Raw genomic sequence first — 21,901 nt, 5'->3', positions numbered from 1 at the left:
TAGGTTTTAGGATATTGAAGTGAGGTGGTGTCTGAACTAGAGATGGCTACAGTGACGGATGGGTCTTTTGGTGTCCTGTTTTAGGGAGTGCTTTTTAGTTTTGTAGGAGGGATAGGGTAGCAGTATTATTTTGCCAGGAGTGAGTTGTTGTTGCTTTCAGCGCCCACGGACTCCCAATGCTCCAGCACTTCCATTGATTTTATAAGCACCTTCTTCCCTAAATTAAATCCCTTTCTGCTTGAAATACCTAGAGCAAGCTCTGTTCCCTCCACTGAACCCTGACTGATTACAGAACAACACATGAACCCTACCATACAAGAGTCATCGCTCCGTGGAAATTTCAGATGTATGGTAGGTGGCTGAGAAGTCTTTTTGTAAGTCAAAGAAATGATGTGGCATTTGTTTCTTCCAAGTGTCACTTCTAAGGGAGAGGCGTCACACCGAGGGAAAAGAGCACTACAGGTCGGGGAGCTGGCCAGGTGACGCCATACATCACTCGGATTGGCACTGTGGATGCGGCCCCGAAATTTGATATCCGTGCTTTTCTGTTTATAAAGTGCGTTCATAAAGGGCAGAGAGTGCCTTGAAGGGCAGCACAGACAGGCCTGTTTCTCATTTTACTCACCCGCACAACTGAGATCATGATCAAGCCCACTTGATAGTGTGTATGGATCCAGGGAGCTAATGCCTGTCCAGTGGTGCGCATACTCACCAGCCCTGCAGCCGCAGGTCTGTGTAAGTGTCGTGTGCGTGGCTGTTACCAGGCTCAGCACACCGCCTGCACCATCATTCTTGGATCCATGTTTTAAAGACTTCAGGTCAAAGAGACTGCAAACAGCACTTCCAGTTTTGAACCTTTTCATTATGGATGATTTGGATTTAGTTTTGCTGCAGAGCTCATCACTGATAAAGAGATCTTCGGGGGAGGGGCACAGCAGAAGCAGTAATTTGCCAACCGTCAAGTGGAAACGGGAAGTCAAGGGGCAGTTAGGCTTTTCTTTGTCCCTAAGCATTGACATCGCAGGTGCGGGGTCTAGATTTCGGCTCTCGTGACCCCGAGGCCCGAGCACCAGCCCTTCAGACGCGGACGACCGCGGGCGGGGGCGAGGGCGGCGAGGGACCGGCTCCGGCCCGCAGAGCTTTCCTGCCCGAGGCCGGGGGTGGCGCCCGTCCCCTCCGGGCGGGGGTCTCGGGGCCGTGGGGGCGGCGCTGGGAGGGCGGACGGGCGGGAGGCGCTGGGCCCGCCCCGCCGGCATCCCCGCCGACTTCCTCCCGCCGTGGGCGCCGGCCCAGCCGGAGGAAGCGCGGCACGATGAGCGCGGGCGACGCCGTGTGCACGGGCTGGCTCGTCAAGTCGCCCCCCGAGAGGAAGCTGCAGCGCTACGTGAGTAGGGGCGTCGCCGCGCGTTCTCGGGGCCCCGGGTGGCCGCGGAGTGGCCTCGGAGTGGCCTGGGAGCCCCGCACTCGGGCTGCGGGCGAGGCCGGCGGACGGAAAGCGAGATCGCACGTCGAGCCGGAGCGCGCCGAGCCGACGGGAGGGAGGCGGGTGGGGCGAGCCCGGGCGGCCGTCTCGGTGCGGGAGCGGCTGGGGGAACCTCCTGAAAGAGCGGCCCTGTTGCCGTGCCGCGGCGGGGGAGAGGGACGGGGACCCCGGGACGCGCTGCATGCACGGGGCGGCCGCGGAGGCTCCGCTTTCCCCTGGGGGGCCGCGAGCACCGTCTTCCCGCGGAGCTGTCGTCGGACACGACCGTCCGCAGCCTTCCTCAGGGTGTCGCTTCTCAGCTTCTCCTTTCTGCGGACACTGCTCTTTTCGAGAACCTCCGGTAACCATGGGCTTTTGCTAGGATGAGACAAGGGGCAGTCGGGAGAGCACAGCTCGAGCATTATGTTCACCCGCGTCCTCGGGACAAGGTCTTTACAACGCACAGCTGCTCAGACCCCTTTCTCCATTGACCCGGGACTACGCTAGTGTCCGTCTCTTAAGACTCTTTGAGAAGTTTTTTTTTAAATTAATTAATTAATTAATTTATGGCTGTGTTGGGTCTTCGTTTCTGTGCGCGGGCTTTCTCTAGTTGCGGCGAGCGGGGGCCACTCTTCATCGCAGTGCGTGGGCCTCTCACTATCGCGGCCTCTCTTGTTGCGGAGCACAGGCTCAGTAGTTGTGGCTCACGGGCCCAGTTGCTCCGCGGCAATGTGGGATCTTCCCAGACCAGGGCTCGAACCCGTGTCCCCTGCATTGGCAGGCGGACTCTCAACCACTGCGCCACCAGGTAAGCCCTCTTTGTGAAGTTTTTTGCCGTTTGTTCCACTGAGCAGCGTTTTAGAGGCACGTTCCACTTAGCGTGTAGATGCCATAGATGTAGACACACCTAGATTCTTCTGATTACTACCACTGTTTACCTTCATCATTCTTTTTGAGTCCCCGAGTCTATAAACACGAGGTCCACTATTTCTCAGCCTCTAAGGCACCCAGCTGCTTCGCTAACGGTGCATCTGCCTTGAAGACTCACTGATACTCAGGGTGAGGGTCTGTCACAGAGCAGCACTTGCAAAGCCAGCTCGAGGTAGCTTTCCTTGTTGTCCTTTGGAACGTGAGACATCTTAAATGTTTACTGCATATTGTCAGATGATGCAGGAAGGTGCTGAACCTGGAGTGCAAAGTTCGTGGCAGATTTTTTTCCAGTCCTGTTTTCTATCTTGTCCTGACCAGACTGGCTTAGGAAACTTTATTAGTACTTCATCCACCTCGGGAAGGCATGGGTGTCCATACCTCTTATTACATGTGCTTCGTTCTCTTGAGGTGCACTGGAGGTGTGGCAGGCGTGGACTTTGCACAGCTTATAGGCGTGTGGGGCATGTGATGGGGTGGTGAAGGAGGAGACTTAGGACACAAGACTACCTAGATGTCATCTTACCAACACTCCAAGACATAAGCCTGGGCCTCTCAGGCTATGGTTGGGAACTTTTTATAATGAAGGGCATAGTCATTTCGACAGTCGATGCTCTTTGGTTGAAAGGAGTCCCTGAAACACACCCCATAGTCAGTTTCCGCGCATCTCTAAGTTCTGCAGGAATCCCGTGTAGCCACTAGATGGCGATCATTTGTCAGTGCTCACAAGCCGCTTTTCACTCAGATCCTGTCGGGAGTGTTCATTCCGTCTTCCTTTTAATTGAGCACCAACTCTGAACCAGGCCCTATGCTATTGGCTAGAGAGAGCAAAAGAGACTTGATCCCTGTCCTCAAGAAGTCCAGAGTCTCACATGTGTTACACAATGACATAACGAAGCTACTCAGTGGCACAACTAGGGCAATAACTTAGCTCTTTGCGCTGCCAGCCAAATAGCTGTCTGTTAATGTTTGTAAACCACAGATGGAAGCTAAGTCTGTATTTAGGTAAGTCCTTCAGTCCGAGGTAAGCTGGTGTTTCATTCTCGAGTCTATGAAAGAAAGAAAGTTAGTTTTATCACTGCTCTTTAAATTTTAAATTTAACTATAGTTAATTTACAATATTGTGTTACTTTCAGCCGTACACCTTCAGATTTTTTTCACTATGGGTTATTACAAGATATTGAATATAGTTCCCTGTGCCATACAGTAGGTCTTTGTTGTTTATCTATTTTATATATAGTGGTGTGTATTTACTAATCCTGAACTAACTTATCCCCCACCCTTCCCCTTTGGTAATCATAAGTTTGTTTTCTATGTCTGTGAGTCTATTTCTGTTTTGTAAGTTCATTTTTTTTCTTTTAGATTCCACATATAAGTGAAATCATATGGTATTTGTCCTTCTCTGACTTACTGCACTTAGTATGATAATCTCTAGGTCCATCCATGTTGCTGCCAATATTTCATTCTTTTTTTATGGCCGAGTAATATTCTACTGTAGATATATGTACCACATCTTCTTTATCCATTCCTCTGTCAGTGGACATTTAGGTTGTTTCCATGTCTTGGCTACTGTGAATTGTGCTGCTATGAACATTGGGGTGCATGTATCTTTTTGAATTAGACTTTTCATCTTTTCCAGATATATGCCTAGGAGTGGGATTGCTGGATCATATGGTAGCTCTATTTCTACTTTCTTAAGGAGCCTCCATACTGTTCTCCATAGTGGCTGCACCAGTCTACATTCCCACCAACAGTGTAGGAGGGTTCCCTTTTCTCTGCACCCTCTCCAGCATTTATTGTTTGTAGACTTTTTGCCATTCTGACAGGTGAATTACTGCTCTTTTAAAAGACGGTTGATTCTTTTCTGTTTTTTCTTTCACAAATATACAAACTTATTCTTATAAACAGCCAAATGATCTAGGAATAAATACAGTAAAAAGTGAAAGACCCTCTTTAATTTTCCCCACATCCTACCCTTCCTGTGCACCCCTCCTCATTCCCTTCCACGCCCCTCCCCAGGGATGACAACTGTTAGAAGTTTGGTTAATGTTATTCTTTAAAAATTTCTAAGAAGATACAATTTTCTTTCTGCACAAATGAGATCATACTATACAAACTGTCCTGCGATTTTCTTTTTTCACAACAATCCTGGACATCTTTCCAAGTTAGTACATATAGATTTGCTTCATTCTTTTAAACCATTGTGTAACATTCCTGGTCATAGACATAACATATTTTAACAATTTCTCTGTTGATGAACAGTTATCTTGCTTTCATTTTCTCAACTTTAAAGAATGCTGTAACAATGATGATAATAAAATTATAATAATTCACATTTATTGAGTGGTTGTATGTGCCAGGCACCACACTAAGGACTTTACTTGAATTATCTCATTTAGTCTTCAAAACAACACTAAGATCCAGGTACTACTTTTATCTCTACATACAAGTTCTTTGTTGGATATATAATTTGCAAATATTTTCTACCAGGCTATAGTTTGTCTTTTCTTTCTCTTTACAGTATCTTTTATAGAACAAAGATTTTAAAGTTTTGATTAAGTCCAATTTGTCAATTTTTCTTTTATGGATCATGTTTATTGTCAAATCTAAGAACTCTTGCCTAACCCTAGATCCTGAAGATTTTCTCCTATGTTTTTTCTCCTAAAAAATTTATAGTTTTACACTTTAGACCAATGATTCATTTCAGTTAAAAATTTTGTACAAGGTGTAGCATTCGTGTTGTGATTCATTTTCTTGCAAACCAATTACATTTATTGAACAAACTGTCTTTATTCCATTGAATTACTTTTGCAACTTGGATGGACCTAGAGTCTGTCATACAGAGTGAAGTAAGTCAGAAAGAGAAAAAAATACCGTATGCTAACACATATATATGGAATCTAAGAGAAAAAAAAAAGGTCATGAAGAACCTAGGGGTAAGATGTGAATAAAGACACAGACCAACTAGAGAATGGACTTGAGGATATGGGGAGGGGGAAGGGGAAGCTGTGACAAAGTGAGAGAGTGGCATGGACATATATACACTACCAAACATAAAATAGATAGCTAGTGGGAAGCAGCCGCATAGCACAGGGAAATCAGCTCGGTGCTTTGTGACCACCTAGAGGGGTGGGATAGGGAGGGTGGGAGGGAGGGAGACGCAAGAGGGAAGAGATATGGGAACGTGTGTATGTGTATAGCTGATTCACTTTGTTATAGAGCAGAAACTAACACACCATTGTAAAGCAATTATACTCCAATAAAGATGTTAAAAAATAAATAAAAATCAATCGGTCATATTTATTTATTTATTTATTTTTAAGGGCTTCAAATGCTTGGCTTTTTTTTGGGGGGGTCTTCATTTCTGTGCAAGGGCTTTCTCTAATTGTGGCAAGTGGGGGCCACTCTTCATCGCGGTGCGCGGGCCTCTCACTGTCGCAGCCTCTCTTGTTGCGGAGCACAGGCTCCAGACGCACAGGCTCAGTAGTTGTGGCTCACAGGCCTAGTTGCTCCGTGGCAATGTGGGTTCTTCCCAGACCAGGGCTCGAACCCGTGTCCCCTGCATTAGCAGGCAGATTCTCAACCACTGCACCACCAGGGAAGCCCCAATTGGTCATATTTATGTAAGTCTATTTCTATGTTCTCTAGTCTGTCCCCTTTATGTCTTTGTTCATCCTTATGCTCACACCGTGCTGTTTTGATGACAAGAACTTTATAATAATTCTTGAAATCAGGCAGTTTTAGCCCTCCAACTTTGTTTTTCTTTTATATTAAAGTATATACAGTGAAAAGTAAGTTTCCCCCTCCAACTGCAAGCATTGCGGATTTTCCTTCCAGATATATTCCATGCGTATACAAGCATATTTTTTGAACAAATGGTAGTATACTATATTCACTATTTTATAACCCGCTTTCTTAGTATATTTTGGGGATTGTTCCATATCAGCACACAGAGATCTTTCTCATTATCTTTAACAACTTCATAATATTTCACTGTATGGAGCTACTATGATAGACCTTCTCTTGTTTCCAGTCCCATGCTACTATAAACAATGCTGCCATGAATATCTTTGTACATTGGTCTGTGTAGTCATGTGCAATTAATTTTGCTTGTAAAAAAATGCTTAGAAGTGGAATTTCTTAGTCAAAGTGTATGTGAGTGTAAAATGCCAATAGATATCAAAGTGCTTGTCTCTCTGCAACGCTCCAACTATAGTGTATTATCAAACGTTTTGATCTTTGTAAAGTTAATAGTTGATAAATGGTATTTTATTTTAATTGAATTTCTTTATGAGTGAGGTTGAGCATCTTTTCGTATATAAAAGACATTTGTATTTATGTTTGTACAGCATGATTTTAATTGCAACCTAAGTCTTAAATCCTTTCATGGGTCTGTTTTGGGGCAATTTTGTTCAGTTGCTTCTTCTGCTTTTATCTCAGCTTTTAAACTGTTATTGAATAAGTGCCACGAGGGAAGCCCCTTGTTTTGTTTTATTTATTTTCTTCCCTGAGTGTTCAGGTTTATTGAGGGCATGGGGGTCTACAGGGGAGACCCAAGTGCCTGCACGTGGCCAGGGATGAGGTCTCCAAAACCTGGGTTGACTTGAAAGTGTGACCCTCAGCTCCATCCCACCAAAGGCTTGGGACTCCAGTGTGGCTGCACTGCAGGGGTGGTTGCCTTTGGGTGTGGCCCCATCAGGGCAGCGACTTTGCACATTTCTCGCTCTTCAAGCAAGGCCCACGGCCGTTCTTCCCCAGGGAGGTCACCTGCTCAGCGCTTAGGGCACTTGGGTGCCAAGTCTGGGGCAGGCAGCTGTATGGCAGCAGACAGGAGCCCCGGACTGTGTGTGTGTGGTTTTTTTTTTACATTGAGATTTGGGATCCATTTGGAGTTTATCCTGGTGCAGATGTAAGGAATGGATCCGACTTTATTTTTTTCCAAATGGCTGTACAGTTTTGCCAGCACTACTTATTAAAAAGTTCATCTGTATCCCCACTGATTTGAGATACTGCCCTTCCTTATTATATATGAAATTCCCACATTTATTTTTGTTTCAGTTTCTGGTTCAACTTCCATTGGTCCCTCTGTCAATTCATGTGCCGTTATTAAGCTGTTTTCATTATAGAGGTTTCACAGTTGATTTGAATAGTGATATGGCTAGTCCCTCTTTATTGTTCTTTTTTTGGAGTTTTTAGAGTTACAGAGTTTTAAGAGTTTTTAGAGTTTAGTTTGGTTAGTTTTGATTTAATTTTCCCACATGAACTTGAGAATCGGCTTGCTTAATTTCAAAACAAACCCTGTTATTATCGGGGAGGAGGGTTAAGTTAGATTTTTAAATGAACTTAGAACTGACATTATGGTGTGGAGCCTTTCTATCCAAGTCAGCTTTTATGTCTTACAGCAGTATTTCCAAGTTTTTTCACATTGGTCTTTACACAATTCTTATTAGGCTTATGCCTGTTTGGGTTTTTTTCTTTGTTTGTTTGTATTCATAGGGCTATTGGTTTCTGTCTTCACCTAATTCCTTAGAAAACAGAACTTGAGCCAAGGCTTATTTGCCAAGGCTTTGTTGGGGTTGTAATCTCAATGCAGTGAGAGTGATGGGAAAAAGGAAGAAAGGAAAGAACGTGCAAGTTCGTGTGTTACTGAGTTGGCCATGGCTTCATGAGAAAACACAGCCACTGGTTGGGTCATTTGGATGGATTTGGACAGGCTCTGTAGAACCGATTCACCTTGAAACCGTCTTTTGCAACAAAGAAGGGAGATAAATATATCTGCCAGTTCCCTTACGGCTCCTGTCTCTCAGTGCCTTTTGGGGCAGCCACTGGGAAAGCCAGTGTTTTTTGTTCTGGTGTCTCATCTGAATCCAGAAGTGGTGGAAGGAACTGGAGTATTTGAGGGTTCACTGGCTCGGGCCTGGGAAGGGTGGGAGGGTCTCTCAGCAGAGGCCATGGCTCCCCACTGAGAGAGCAGCTGGGCCTGGAAGGCTGGTGGCGCCAAGATGCACAAAGTTGGGTCCAATATAATTTCAACATATTAATATTCTATCCTCTTACCTTTGAATTCTCTTACTCTTTGTAGTAGTTTTTCAGTTGATTCTTCTTTGGGGATTTCTTGTGTATACAATCGTGTCATCCAAAAAAGAAAGAGTTTTTTTTTTTTTAATTTATTTGCCTGCGCCAGGTCTTAGTTGTGGCAGGCGGGATCTTTTAGTTGCGGCATGTGGGCTCTTTAGTTGTGGCATGCAGGATCTAGTTCTCCGACTGGGGATGGAACCTGGGCCCCGTGCATTGGGAGCTTGGAGCTTAGCCACTGGACCACCAGGGAAGTCCCCAAAATAGAAAGAGTTTTACCACTTCCTTTTTCAATTCTTATGTATCTTGGTTTTTTTCCTCTTGTCCAAATGTGTTGGTTAACACCCCAACGTGAAACAGTAGTATTGACAATGGGCAAGCTTATTTTGATCTTGACTTTTATAGGCATGCCTTCAATGTTTTCCTATTAAGAAAAATATTAGAAGTTTATACCAATTGAACAACAAATCCCCATTTCCTTCTCCCCCTGTCCCCCAGTGACCACCATCCAACTCTCTGCTTCTATGAGTTTGACTGTTCTAGGGACCTCATATAAGTGGAATCTTTGTCTGTTTGTGTCTGGCTTATCTCACTTAACATAATGTCCTCCAGGTTTATCCATAAGTCACAAATGGCAGGATTGCCTTTTTTTTAAGGCTTAATAATATTCCATTGTATGGACATACCACATTTTCTTTATGCATTCATCCATCACTCCAACACTTAGATTGTTTCCATGTCTTGGCTTTGTAAACAATGTTCTGATGGATGAACATGGGAGGACATATATCTCTTTGAGATCCTGATTTCAATTCTTTTGAGCATATACCCGCAAGTGGAATTGCTGGCCTGTATTGGTATAAAGTTTCAGTTATACAAGATAAATTATTTCTAGAGATCTGCTGTACAGCATAATGCCTATAGCCAACAATACTATATTATGCACTTAAAAGTTGTTAGAGGGGTAGATGTCATGTATGTGTTCTTACACACACACATTGACACACACACAAAGGAACACAGGAAAACTTTGGGAGGTGATGGATATGTCTACTACCTTGACTGTGGTGATGATTTCACAGGTGTCTACATATGTCAAACTCATCAAATTGTACACATTAGTTATGTACAGTTATTTGTGTGCCAATTATACTTCAATAAAGCTTCTCTTTAAAAAAAGAAAGAGGGCTGCCCTGATGGCACAGTGGTTAAGAATCCGCCTGCCAATGCAGGGGACACGGGCTCGAGCCGTGGTCCGGGAAGATCCCACATGCCGCGGAGCAATGAAGCCCGTGCTCCACAACTACTGAGCCTGTGCTCTAAAGCCCGCGAGCCACAGCTACTGAAGCCCGCGCGCCTAGAGCCCGTGCTCCACAACAAGAGAAGCCACCGCAATGAGAAGCCCACGCACCGCAACAAAGAGTAGCCCCCGCTCACCACAACTAAAGAGAAAGCCCATGTGCAGCAACGAAGACCCAACACAGCCAAAGAATAAATTTTTTTTGAATCTTAAAAAAAATTTTTTTAATACTTTAAGAAAAAAGAAAGAAAGAAAAATATTGACTTTTGGGCTAGGAGAATATATTTTCTTTATGTTAGTGAAATATTCTACAATTCCTGTATCACTGAGTTTTCTTTTTTTTTCTTTTTTTTTTTTTGCGGTACACGGGCCTCTCACTGTTGTGGCCTCTCCCGTTGCGGAGCACAGGCTCCGGACGCGCAGGCTCAGTGGCCATGGCTCACGGGCCCAGCCGCTCCGCAGCATGTGGGATCTTCCCGGACCAGGGCACAAACCCGTGTCCCCTGCATTGGCAGGCGGACTCTCAACCACTGCGCCACCAGGGAAGCCCTCTTTTTTTTTTAATCAGAAGTCATTGTTGAATTTTATTAAGTTTTTCAGCATTTCTAGTGATGCTCATAATGACTTTTTCATTAAATCTAGCAAAGCAATGATTCTGTTAATAGATTATGTAATATTAGACCACCTTTACACTTCTGGAATAAGCCCCAGTTGGACAAGGTATATTTTTCATTGTGTTGTTGGATTATTCATACTAATATTTTATATTGGCTATTTGCATCAACATTCATAAGTGAGATTGGTCTTTGGCTTTAAATTTGGCTTTATTTATTTATGTACAATCTTTAGCAGATTTTGGCATAAATGTTATACTTGGGTCATATAAAAACTTGGAAGTTTGCCATATTCTAGAATATTTTAAGTAGAGTTGGAATTAACAGCCCTTTAAAATTTTGGCAAAATTCCCCTCTAAACTATGTCTGTTGCTTTTTTTGTGTGTTTAGATCTTTGTCAACTCTATTTCTTTTATGGAAATTGGTCTGTTTAGTCTATCTCTCCCTGAGTCAGTTTTATAAATTATACTCTTCCTGGAAAAGTGTCTGTTTCATCCAGGCCATCAAATTCATCACATATGATTTTCTGAAATGCTTTTATGATTTTTTACATTTGTTTTTACTCTTCTCAGAGGTAGTGCTTCCTTGTCATTGTGAATTTGTGCTCTGTTCCTTTTTCCCCTGTTGGTTAGGTTAGTTGGTGTTTTCCGCTTTATTGATTTTTGTTTTGGCAGTGAACCAGTTTTTTGATTATTAATAAATAAGTCCTACTTTTTAATTTTTCTAACTTTACTTTCTCCTTTTCTATTTATTATTTCTTCATTCAGTTTTGGCGTATTTTAGAGATGAGGAAACTTGGACTGACCACACACTCTTTGTAGATGTTGTACTAGTCAGGGTTTTAATTTGCAAGCAACAGAAGCTGATCCTGACTGATTTAAGCAGAAAAAGAGCTGATCAGAATGATATTGGGTCTCTGACAGAAGTCGTGAGAGGGCTGGAGAACCAGCTTTGAGGTTAAACAGCCAGGAAAAAACACCCCAAACCACAACTCAGAACTAGTTCTGGTGAGAAACCTGCTATCACTACTGCGGGTGCCTGACAGGCTGAACAATGCCACTTAGCTCGAGTTCACTGCCACCAGCTCATCCTACAGAAAACAGTAGGGAAAAGAAAGGGGAAAGACAGTGCCTTAGCTGATCAGCGTTGTTGGCCTGGTGAGGTGATCGAAACCTTCCTTCCCGAGGAGTCTGACTCCTTGGTGGTCCTCCCAGTGGGGCTCAGATTCAGCCAAACGCCATCAAATGTCCCCATTCCAACTCTCCAGGTCCAGTCTTTTCGAAGCGTGCCCTTTGTTTCACTTATGAGACCGGGTGGAATAATTCAGCAACTTGCAGTGTTAAACCCAGGTTCGTCGTGGGTGATCTCAGCCTGCGCACATAAGCTAGGAGTCTTAGCACTATCATAGAAAGCCTACTTTTCCAACTGTGCTTCGAGCCAAGAATTTAAGTCTTGGAGCTTGTCATCCTTTTGCTTTACGATCTGGGCACATGGGTTCAGGGAACTAGATTTTTATTTAATTAGGTGGCTAGCAGACTGTTGTCGGGTCTGCAGAAGCGATCTTGAGGCCAAACTGGCAGGAGAGACCATCGGAGTCTGTATTCCAGCTGTAAGGGAGACTGGAAAACAAAGGGTATTAATGGGAGTGCAGCAAAAAGGAAGAATATGAGAATGATTTTAGAGAAATAACCAATGGGGCTTCTCGACTGCTTAATTAAAACGTCTGAGAGAGCCAGGGGCCGTTGAGCAGGGTGGTCTGTAAGCCCAATCGCAGTGCAGTTCTGTGAACTTCAGTGACTGGAAAGGGTGTCAGTGGTCGTCTCGTTACACACTGGCCACGTTTTTGAGCAATCACTTGTTATCCGGACAGTTCCAGCAACAGGAAACCGGTTACATAAACACGATTCCCAAAGAATCGTGTGACAGCTCCGACTGGGAGAACCCAGCCCGGTGTTGTTACCTCTTGAGATTACACGGAACACACCTCGCTCTGTTCACCTGGGAGCCCCGCTGGCGTCCGGTGTGAGGGTGGCAGTCGATGCCGCCATTTCTTCCAGGTTCTCAGGCCATCGATCCACCTCCTCCGAGCTGCTACCAGGACTGAGTGCGCTCCTGGGATCAGAGCGCCAGGCCGAGCGGAGCCAGCTGCCCCCTCCCCGCCTGGAGGCTGGAGGTCCCCCTGGCTCGGGGCTGGCGGCCACCGCACCGCTGACTCACACCCGCCTGGCTTCCTGTTGAGAGAACTGCGTTTTCCTCTTGCTGAGCTCTCTTTCCTCCAGTCTCTGCTTGTGCTGTCGATGTTTTGCTTTGTTGAGGCCGGGGGCCTGGACCTTGCATTTCTTACTGGTAAATTTCACCTTTTTGTTTGCAATTTGTCCTTCAGCCAATCTGTCATGATCTTTGGGTAGCCGAAAGCAAAGGAGAGGGAAGCGTTTTATTGATTTGCAGTGTAAGGTCACCAGGAATCAAGTGACACCCACCTCCAGATTTGGGCCCGACAGAGAAGGAAATAAGTTCCCACCTTTCCTCAGGTCCTTCTCAGGATGTAAGTTCCCACCTGTTCAGAGCCTAGAGCCAGGGTGGAGAAAGAAAGCCATTGTCGTATCTTGTTCTTTTTTTATTGGAAGCTGGCAGCTGCTACCACCCCCCTGTCTATGGACCCATCTGCCTCTAGATTGTAACAGTCAACACTCACATGTTTTCATTTTCTGAGAGAAAATAAGCATTTCATAGAAGAAGAAACAAATGGCCCCAAGTCATATAACCAAAAATTGCTGATTAAAAATGTGATACCTTTGCCCATCAGATTGGCACAAAATTTTCAAAACTTTGCACAGTGATGTATGTTCATGGATGTTAACGTCACTATGTATAATGGGCAAAAATCAGAAAGGAAGAAAGTAAATCTCCGTCCAAAGGTACTTTGTTGTGATTCTTTGAGTTCCATTTCCCTCATCTCATTTACAAGTCTGAGTGAAATGAAGGGTAAAGTTTATCATTCTCCAAAATAAAAGCACACTCGCAGCAACAAGATAGAGCAGAGGCCTTGGGGCAATGTAGTCTCCCTAAATCTGCTCCTTCCAGGGGCTTCCAAATCTCAGAGTATGGAAATGCCATTCTCCAGGTGCTCAGGTCATTTACGTTTATCGAAGTGTTTTCATAGAAGCTCTTTATGTATTTTGTTTATTCAATTGTAGCTCCCTACAAATTCATCATCTCAACTTTGTTCAAGGGGTCTCTTGCCACGCACATAGTTTTTTATCTTTTGTAAGCAAATCTGGAAATTGGTTCCTTTATAGTTCTTGTGAGTTATTTGGCTTCTCGCAATTATATTCATGGAATAATTCACCATAAAAGGTTAAAAGGAAGTGTAGGAAGATACTATTTTATTATCTTGTGTCAGGCTGGATGAGCCCAGAGGCCCTGTGTAGCCAAGCCCCAAGGCATGCTGGGCAGCCCTGGCCGGGGGGCCTCCACACCTGTTGTATCCTGTCAGGGATCAAAGTCGCGTTCCTTCTGCCATGGAGCACCCTATTTTCTTGTCTGTCTCCCTCCAGGTAGAGCCTCACGATGCATCCCGCCGTGCTGGGTAACTCAGCTTACTTTGCCTTCTTTACACATTAGAACTGTGCCTGCTTTATATCAACACGCCCGCTAGGTCCCCTGTAGGCTGCTTTGTTGTCCCCTCCCAGGCCTCCTTTTCCGTGGTTGTTTCGGTTTATCACCAGCAGTTCCTATTTCACAAGAAGCAAGTCTGTTACATTGTGGCTTTTAGTGCTGACAAGAAATCCGTGGTTTGGGGTCTTGGGCCCTGAGCATGGTGTAACTAGAAATTAAACTGAAGTTTAAACTGTAATTTAACTCCACCGAAATTTTCACACCAAAGGAGAACTCTCACATGGCCTTGCTAGAAAGAAGTACACACTTCACAGTCTTACACCCTAAAATGTTATTTTGGTCAATATTGTAAGGTAAATATGAAAGAAGTGAAATTACCTCCGAGACAGATGCTTGACTCAGAATGTTTTAATATTTGAGATCTTTTGAACTTTAAAGAACAGATCACTCTCACACTCCTTAAACTATTTAGGCACAGAACAAGATGCAAGCTTCTTCAGGAAGCCTGATAGCAAATTCATAAAACTATAGATCAATCTCACTTCATAGAGACGTGACAAACGAATTCCAGATGCGTTGAGTTTAAATGGAAGACAATGAAATATAATTCCTACAAGAGAATGTTGTAGGATCTCAATCTGATCTTGGGGTGGGGAAAACCTTTCTAAACATGATAGAAAAACTATAAAGGGAAAGACAGATTTTTGCTATATGAGAGTAAAACACTTCCATTCATTCATTTATTCATTCCTTCAGTCCTTCAGCAAATATTTACTGAGCATCTCCTGCATGCTGAGAACAACGTTAGGCACTGGCGCTTCAAAAACAACATAAACTTATAAGGCAAATGAGTTTATATCCTTAACTTCTAGGAATAATCCTTGTAAATCATTAGGGAAAAGATCGGCATTGCAATGTAAAAATGGGCATAGAGAAAGGTCTACAAAGGGACGTGACACATAAGGAATAATATACAACCTCCTGAGACACCAGACAAATACACATTTAAACAACAAGGTGCCCTTTTTGCTTTCGCCTATGTGCCTGCTGGATCTTTCAAAGAGGTTTCTGAGAAAGAAAGGAACTTATTTCTGAATACATGTTTATGTGATTCCCCTCTGTGAAACTCATTGAAAAGAGTCGAAAACAGAGCAGGAAAATCTAACCAAGTCATGGAAAGACCTGAGATCGGTTAGACGTCTCATCTACCCCTGGAAGGGTACAGCTTTGACGAAATAGGAGGAAGATTTGTGAAGGATGCCAGTGAAAAGTCCTTAACTGAGGAACGAGAGGACAATGGTGTGGATTACTCCTCCACCCAGACTCTCAGTCTTTAGGAGCTGAGAGGGACCGTGAGGGGAACAGGATGAAAGCCAGATGCAGCGGGCAGCGGCTTGAGGTGCTTGCTCTAGACCAGTGCTCATCACTTCACCCAGCAAACATTTCTGCATCCTGATTGGCACGTGCGTTCCCGGCATGCAGAAATGCACTGGGGTCAGCAGGGACGAGGCCCATGGAACTGGCCTTGAACTGTAAACAATAAAGGGGTCTTCCTTCTAACAGATTTCTGTCCCTTGAGCCCAGCAAGTCGTGAAACCAAGCTGAAAGCCAGGCTGTTCTTTTCCTCTCTAGGTACCTGGGGACGAGTCTGCCGCCGGCAGGTGCCCTCTGGGAGCTCAGCTTCTCCCAGGCCGAGACTCGAGCTTAAGTCAACACTGGCATCCTGTGGGCTCCCGGGCGGAACCGCTTCTCTTGAGTCACAGTTTTGTGCTGGCCAGAGGCTGGGAGGCGGTTTTGGCAACTTCCTGCAGCCAAAAGAGTGTTTCGTGCTGATGAGCTACCCCATAACCATCACTCTGGGGCCGTTAGCTGCCTGCCAGCTGGGACCCATCTCCTGCCCGCTGTCTCCTCTTTCCGTCCCTCCTGCCCTCCGGCAGCTGAGTCCCTCCGGTAGCACGAGTGTTAACAACACCGACGGCTCCACTTCTGAGGAATGAACGTGTGGCTGTCGTGTCTTGTTTTTGGAAAGCCTTCCCAGAGGCCGGTGTTAGGTCAATGCCCACCTCTATTTTTTCAGTCCTGTTATCATTTCCTTATTTAAATGTGAATATTTAATAAAGGCAGAATTTATTTGGATTACAGGTGGAATGAGCTAGACATTCATTAATTTGTTCAACAAGATTGCCTGAGCTTGCACCAGGCACCGGGGGGAACGTTTTAGAGAGATTTTTCTCAGCGGTAAACCTCAGCTACCTTACATCTAATAACACAAGAGACCGGGTTTTCCAAATGCCTTCCAAATTCACGTATTTCAGGAGAAAGAAGGGGTGGGCCTCCTGCTGGACTGTGAGCTCATTTGTATAAAACAGGGCCAGATTTTCTCCTTTCCAAGACCTTTTGTCTTAGACTTGGTAACGAAGTCTACACTCTCGCCGCATCCCAGTTCGTTCACATCACGCCTTTCCTCCTGTGTAGAGAATGCTGTAAGGACCTGTGTGCAGGTTAAATGATTTCATTTAATCCATCCAAAGCACTTCGACCAGTTCCCGGGACATGCGTGTTACCTATTATTATTACTATTGTGCATTCCAAGGGATCGGTGTCACCTCATCGTTCATGGACTCCTTCGGAGACGGTCCCAGGAGCCCTTACCCCTATGTGCTCAGCTTGAGCAGTGGTGAAGGAACGTCCCAAGGGGACACCCTTGGGTGTGAGGGTCATATTATTTCATTTGTAAGTGTCCAGTTCAGAAATGATGAGAAACCACCCAGGACATTGAGTGGCACTTAGGTCTCCGTACACGAGGAAGGTCAAGTCCACGTCACGTAGAGTGGCACACTTATCTCTGCCGAACAGTCCTCAGGGTTCCTCCTTCCACGTCGCAGAGATCCAGGACTTGTCTGCTTCTCTTGACAAGGCCTGGAAGCGGAACCCGTGGGCCAGGCCGTCTCCAGGACAATCACAGGAAGCTATTCCACGCCTGCGACAAGTCCCGGCTCTATGTGGTGGCAGGCAGAAGGTTACAGGCCATCAGGCTGAAGGGTCACCAGCAATCCCGGCTCCTGGAAATTCCCGACCCACCGCCCTCAGGTCCCCTGGCTTTTGTGGGCCCCCTTGGCGAGGAAGTAGAAGGCGGAGAGAAGGGGCCCCCTTGAGTAAAGCACAGCAGAAAATAGAACATTAACCAGGACTTTGTTTCTTTGTTTCTTCAATGATGTTCGCCTTTTGCAACACATAACCACACCCCAAACTTCCTGAGTGTTTTCAAGGTGTTTTCAAGGTGACACCACTGGGAAGAAAATGGGAGCTGGGCTTAAAGGAGCGGGTCTTGGGAAGTTACTATAAACCTCCGGGTTGTTACCAAATGCTTTCTTTCATCTCGTGTTCTGGGACCACATCCAAGATTCCCGGGGGCCTTACAAATGGCAGTTGGTGATGGAGTTGTTAGGTTTCCTAACACTCACTAACATTTACTAAGTATCCGTTAATAGCAGCACAAGGAGAAGAAAAGCACAGTGGGGGAAATGTGTTCCAGTCAGAAGAACGGGGATGAAGAAAGGTGTAAAAGGAAATGAAAATTCACTCAGTCAGACAAGAGCCAGTCTTAGTCCTCTTGCCTCTTTTCCCTCCGTGTCTTCTGGACTCCAGCGAAGAATGTTTGTGTGTGAAGGGACAGAAAGATTCCACTTTGGAGCTAGATCGGGGAAAGAGCTTAGACAGTTCCGCATGACAGGACAGTCTGCAGAAAGCTAACACTCCACCTCTCTGAGGACCAGCTTCTTTTTCTGGAACATTAGCTGCCTTGACCACTTCACAAGATTATAAATACAAGTTGTTCCATTCGGGGGACTCTGAGCACTTGGTAACACATGACACAATAATAGTACCTGCCCGGTCATAAAGCAGCCTCCGATTCAGCTTCGACCCCTCCCTCCCTCAGGCCCACCATGTCTTCCACCATTTGGCCACCACCCCCTCTTTAGCTTCATCCTCTGTCACTCTAACCTTCCTGGCACCCACAAATTCGTCCATGTGGTATATTCTGTCATAGCACATGGCCCTCGAGACCATCATGAGCATCCTGCGAGCAGGGCCTGGTGATGCTCATCTCTGCATCCCCTGCATGCGACTCATTCCATAAACATCTTTGTGCCAGAGTACTGAGTCCATTTCCACTGGATGTAATGATTGATGCATTTAGATTGAAATTGAGCATCTTACTTGTACTTTTGATGTGCTCCCCACTTCCTGTAGGTTTCCTTTTCTGTACTTTCTTGAGTTCTTTTGGATTGAGCATCTTTTTGTAAACTTATTTAGAAACTTAACTAGATCCCCAGGAGTTTGTAAACAAACAGGAGCTGCTGTAGGTTTCACCTGTTGTACGTGCGTGTGTCTGTGTGTCTCAGTGCAGTTTCATTGCACGTGTAGATTCCTGTGGCCACCACTGCAATCAATATACAGATCTGTTCCAACATGAGGATTCCTCCTGTTAAGCTTTTCTAGCCAGCCCTCCCCCCAGTCCTGCCCTCACAGAGCACACAGGCTAGATGGGCACAGGCTAGAGTCCCAGGGCGAGCTGGAGACCACCTGATGTTCATTGGCCAGATCTTGGTTTCTAAAGTTCCTTTCTTCTGCATGTAATTTCTCATGCTCCTCAAACAAGTTCCACTTCCAACTTTGTACCACAGAATTTGCACACAATGCGAACGCTTTTCACACTAGAGCTCAGAAGCCCAACACATGTAAGCAATCAGAACAGGCTCAGATTTTGGAGTCTGAGCCCCAGATCCTGGAGCCCTGGACACTCCGGGCCAGGGCAGCATGGAGCACATCCACAGGTCCAAAGGGGAAGAGGCCTGCACAGTTCCTTGGGCAGCTTGAGTCGAAAACTGCCCTGGCTCAGATGACAGTAATATTGAAAGATCAAAACCCACAGTTCCAAGTGCAGCTCGATGGAGGTTTCGTTCCCTCAGCCCGAGTTGGAAAGCTGGGCGATGCCGGCAGCTTGCTGATGGGTCCTGTGCACATGCGGAGGAAATGATTTCATAGCTTTGGGATTTCACCACTGCAGAGGGGTCAGGGGGCCAATTCCGCTGAAACAAAGGGACAGTAATCACTCTGGCCAGAAGAGCAGTTTAAATCAGAGGTGTCTCTTTACAGCCTCAGAGACTTGCAGGATGTTTCTCAGTTCACTTCAGTGTCTTTCGACGATGGATACAATCCAGACAGGGCACTTCACTTTTATTGGAGTGAATTCTGGAGCCCAAGAGGTGAAACTTGCTTAACCCAGCCAGGTTTATTTTATTGTGCAAATAGAACTGAGTGTAGGAATAAAGTGCTCAAACTTCGAACCTTTGTCCATGGTAATCTTCAGCCTCAATAGCCTGTGTTATTAACTGAGAAAGGCTCATCTTAGAGGTGTGTAGCTAGGGCTTGCCTGGTGGCACAATGGTTAAGAATCCGCCTGCCAATGCAGGGGACATGGGTTCGAGCCCCGGTCTGGGAAAATCCCACATGCCACGGAGCAACTTAGCCCGTGCGCCACAACTACTGAGCCTGTGCTCTAGAGCCCGCGAGCCACAACTACTGAGCCCGCGTGCCTCAACTACTGAAGCCTGCACGCCTAGACCCCGTGCTCCACAACAAGAGAAGCCACTGCAATGAGAAGCCCACGCACCGCAACAAAGAGTAGGCCCCGCTCGACGCAACTAGAGAAAGCCGGTGCGCAGCAACAAAGACGCAACGCAGCCAAAAATAAATAAAATTAATTAATTAAGAAAAAGCAAATAAATGTGTAGCTGACACCCCAGTGTACTCAATGTGTGGATGGAGCATTTACTGTGGTTGACTTAAAAGGCTCAGACCAAGCCTTGCCTGACTGCCTCAGGTCCAGCTTCGAGAACTTGTCTGTCTGGTTCCCCATCACATCCCCAGTTCCTAGCACGTAAATATGTGATGAGTAAATCCTGGTGATGAGGTTTGTTATGAACCCACAAAGCTAGTCATGTTTCTCAAGAGTAGTGTTTTAAACCTAGGTCCAGGGCACTGTGAAATCATGTGGAATTAGTTCACTCAACAAGTATGAGCATGGTCTCGAAGCTGGACCTTAGGCATGGATCTGAAGTTTCTGGGAAAGATCTAGGTTGGAAACATAATTTTGTAAATCATCAGCAAACAGATGGTTGTTAAGAGAAATGATCCTGGGTGAGGCCATGAGGGAAAGTGTGTGTAGTTCAATAAGGGAAAACCATCCAGAACAGCATGTGTGCGCTCACACAGGCGCGCACACACGTTTCTTTTTTTTAATTAATTAATTGTATTTTGGCTGCTCTGGGTCTTAGTTGCGGCATGCAGGCTGTTTAGTTGTGGTATGTGGGCTCTTAGTTGCGGCATGCATGTGGGATCTAGTTCCCTGACCAGGGATCGAACTTGGGCCCCCTCCGTTGGGAGCACGAAGTCTTAACCACTGGACCACCAGCGAAGTCCCTGCACACATGTTTGTGATGAGAGAAGGTCCATGAATTTCATCATGTTTCCTAAGGGGTTCACAACCCATAAAAGGATAGGAATTCAGTGTTGAAATGGTCCATCTTGAACTCCCTTTTCATCCTTGGCCAGTTAGGCACCTTTAGAAAGGGCGCTGCTTCTATGCATCACAATCTGTAGAGATGCTTGTTTAAAATGCACATTCCTGGGCCCCAAGCCAGCCCTGGTGAGTAAGGCTTTCTGGACATGAGGTCCAGGAATGTGCATTTTTAGCAGGTCCCTGGGGAGTCTGTTCATTTCTCCCCAGGGAGCTGCTAAAACTGCGCTTTCGGTTCACTGAGCACTTCTTCGATGCTTAAGATGTTGTTCTACACATGCAGTGACTGTTTCATTTCAGATATTGTACATTTACCTGCACAAGCTCCATTTGGTTCTTGTCTATATCTTCTATCTCTGTCCTCGTTACGTACACATTTTCCTTTAAATGTCATACATTATAAGAGCTGTTTTAAAAATATTGTGTGCTTATTCCATCATCTCTGTCTTTTTTTTTTTTTTTTTTTTTGCGGTACGCGGGCCTCTCACTGTTGTGGCCTCTCCTGTTGCGGAGCACAGGCTCCGGACGCGCAGGCTCAGCGGCCATGGCTCACGGGCCCAGCCGCTCCACGGCATGTGGGATCTTCCCGGACCGGGGCATGAACCCGTGTCCCCTGCATCGGCAGGCGGACTCTCAACCACTGCGCCACCAGGGAAGCCCCTCTCTATTGTATGATTTTTCTCCTGATTATGAACCACATTTTCGTGCTTCTTTGCATTTCTAGTAATTTGGGGGGAATGCTTTACATCATAAATATTATATTGTTGGGTGTCTGGGTTTCATTGTCTTCCTTTAAAAAGTGTTGAGCTGTCTTTGTCAGGTAATTCAGTAACTTGAAAGCTTCTGAGGTGTGGCCTTTCTAGAGTCTCTACTGAATGTTTCAGGTTTCTCCACTTGAGTTGGTCTGAATACCTCCCAGCCCTGTGTGAGCTCGGGTAGTCATTCACTTTGTGGGTGTCCAGGAGTTGTTTTTGGATTCACCTCATGGGGTTTCATCCAATACATGTGGGTGTTAGTATTCAGCCAAAGTCCTGTGAGGGAATTCCCAGGTAGATTTCTTCAGCTCTTTCTTTACCTTCTTTTCAGCACCCCCTCTTTGGTGCCTTTCCCTACAAATTGCAGCTACCTCAGCCATCCAGAATGCTGATCTGTCTTCTCAACTCTGCCAGTCATATTACATTAGGGCCCACCCTAATGACCTGATTTTAACTTGATACCTCTGTAAAGACCCTGTCTCCAAATAAGGTCACCTTCTGAGGTATTGAGGATTAGGACTTCCAGACAGGAATTTTTTGAGGGGGTGAGTGGAACAGTTCAGTCCG

At 45.5% G+C, this 21,901-nt stretch overlaps 1 protein-coding gene across 2 annotated transcripts in view; it reads left to right on the top strand.

The window, feature by feature from the left end:
* Nucleotides 1-1,312: 1,312 nt before the first annotated feature.
* Nucleotides 1,313-21,901, top strand: part of GAB3 (GRB2 associated binding protein 3) — a gene marked incomplete at both ends in the record, with an annotated part of 54,355 nt that continues 33,766 nt past the window's right edge. For both annotated transcript variants that reach the window (XM_079726866.1, XM_079726865.1), the window contains one exon: nt 1,313-1,384. In XM_079726866.1, the coding sequence (XP_079582992.1) occupies nt 1,313-1,384 (72 nt within the window). The remainder of the gene's footprint in view (nt 1,385-21,901) is intronic.

The sequence above is a fragment of the Hyperoodon ampullatus genome, assembly GCF_949752795.1.
Source record: "Hyperoodon ampullatus genome assembly, chromosome: X".
In the NCBI taxonomy this organism is placed as follows: Eukaryota; Metazoa; Chordata; class Mammalia; order Artiodactyla; family Ziphiidae; genus Hyperoodon; species Hyperoodon ampullatus.
This window is presented reverse-complemented; position numbering and strand designations above follow the sequence as displayed.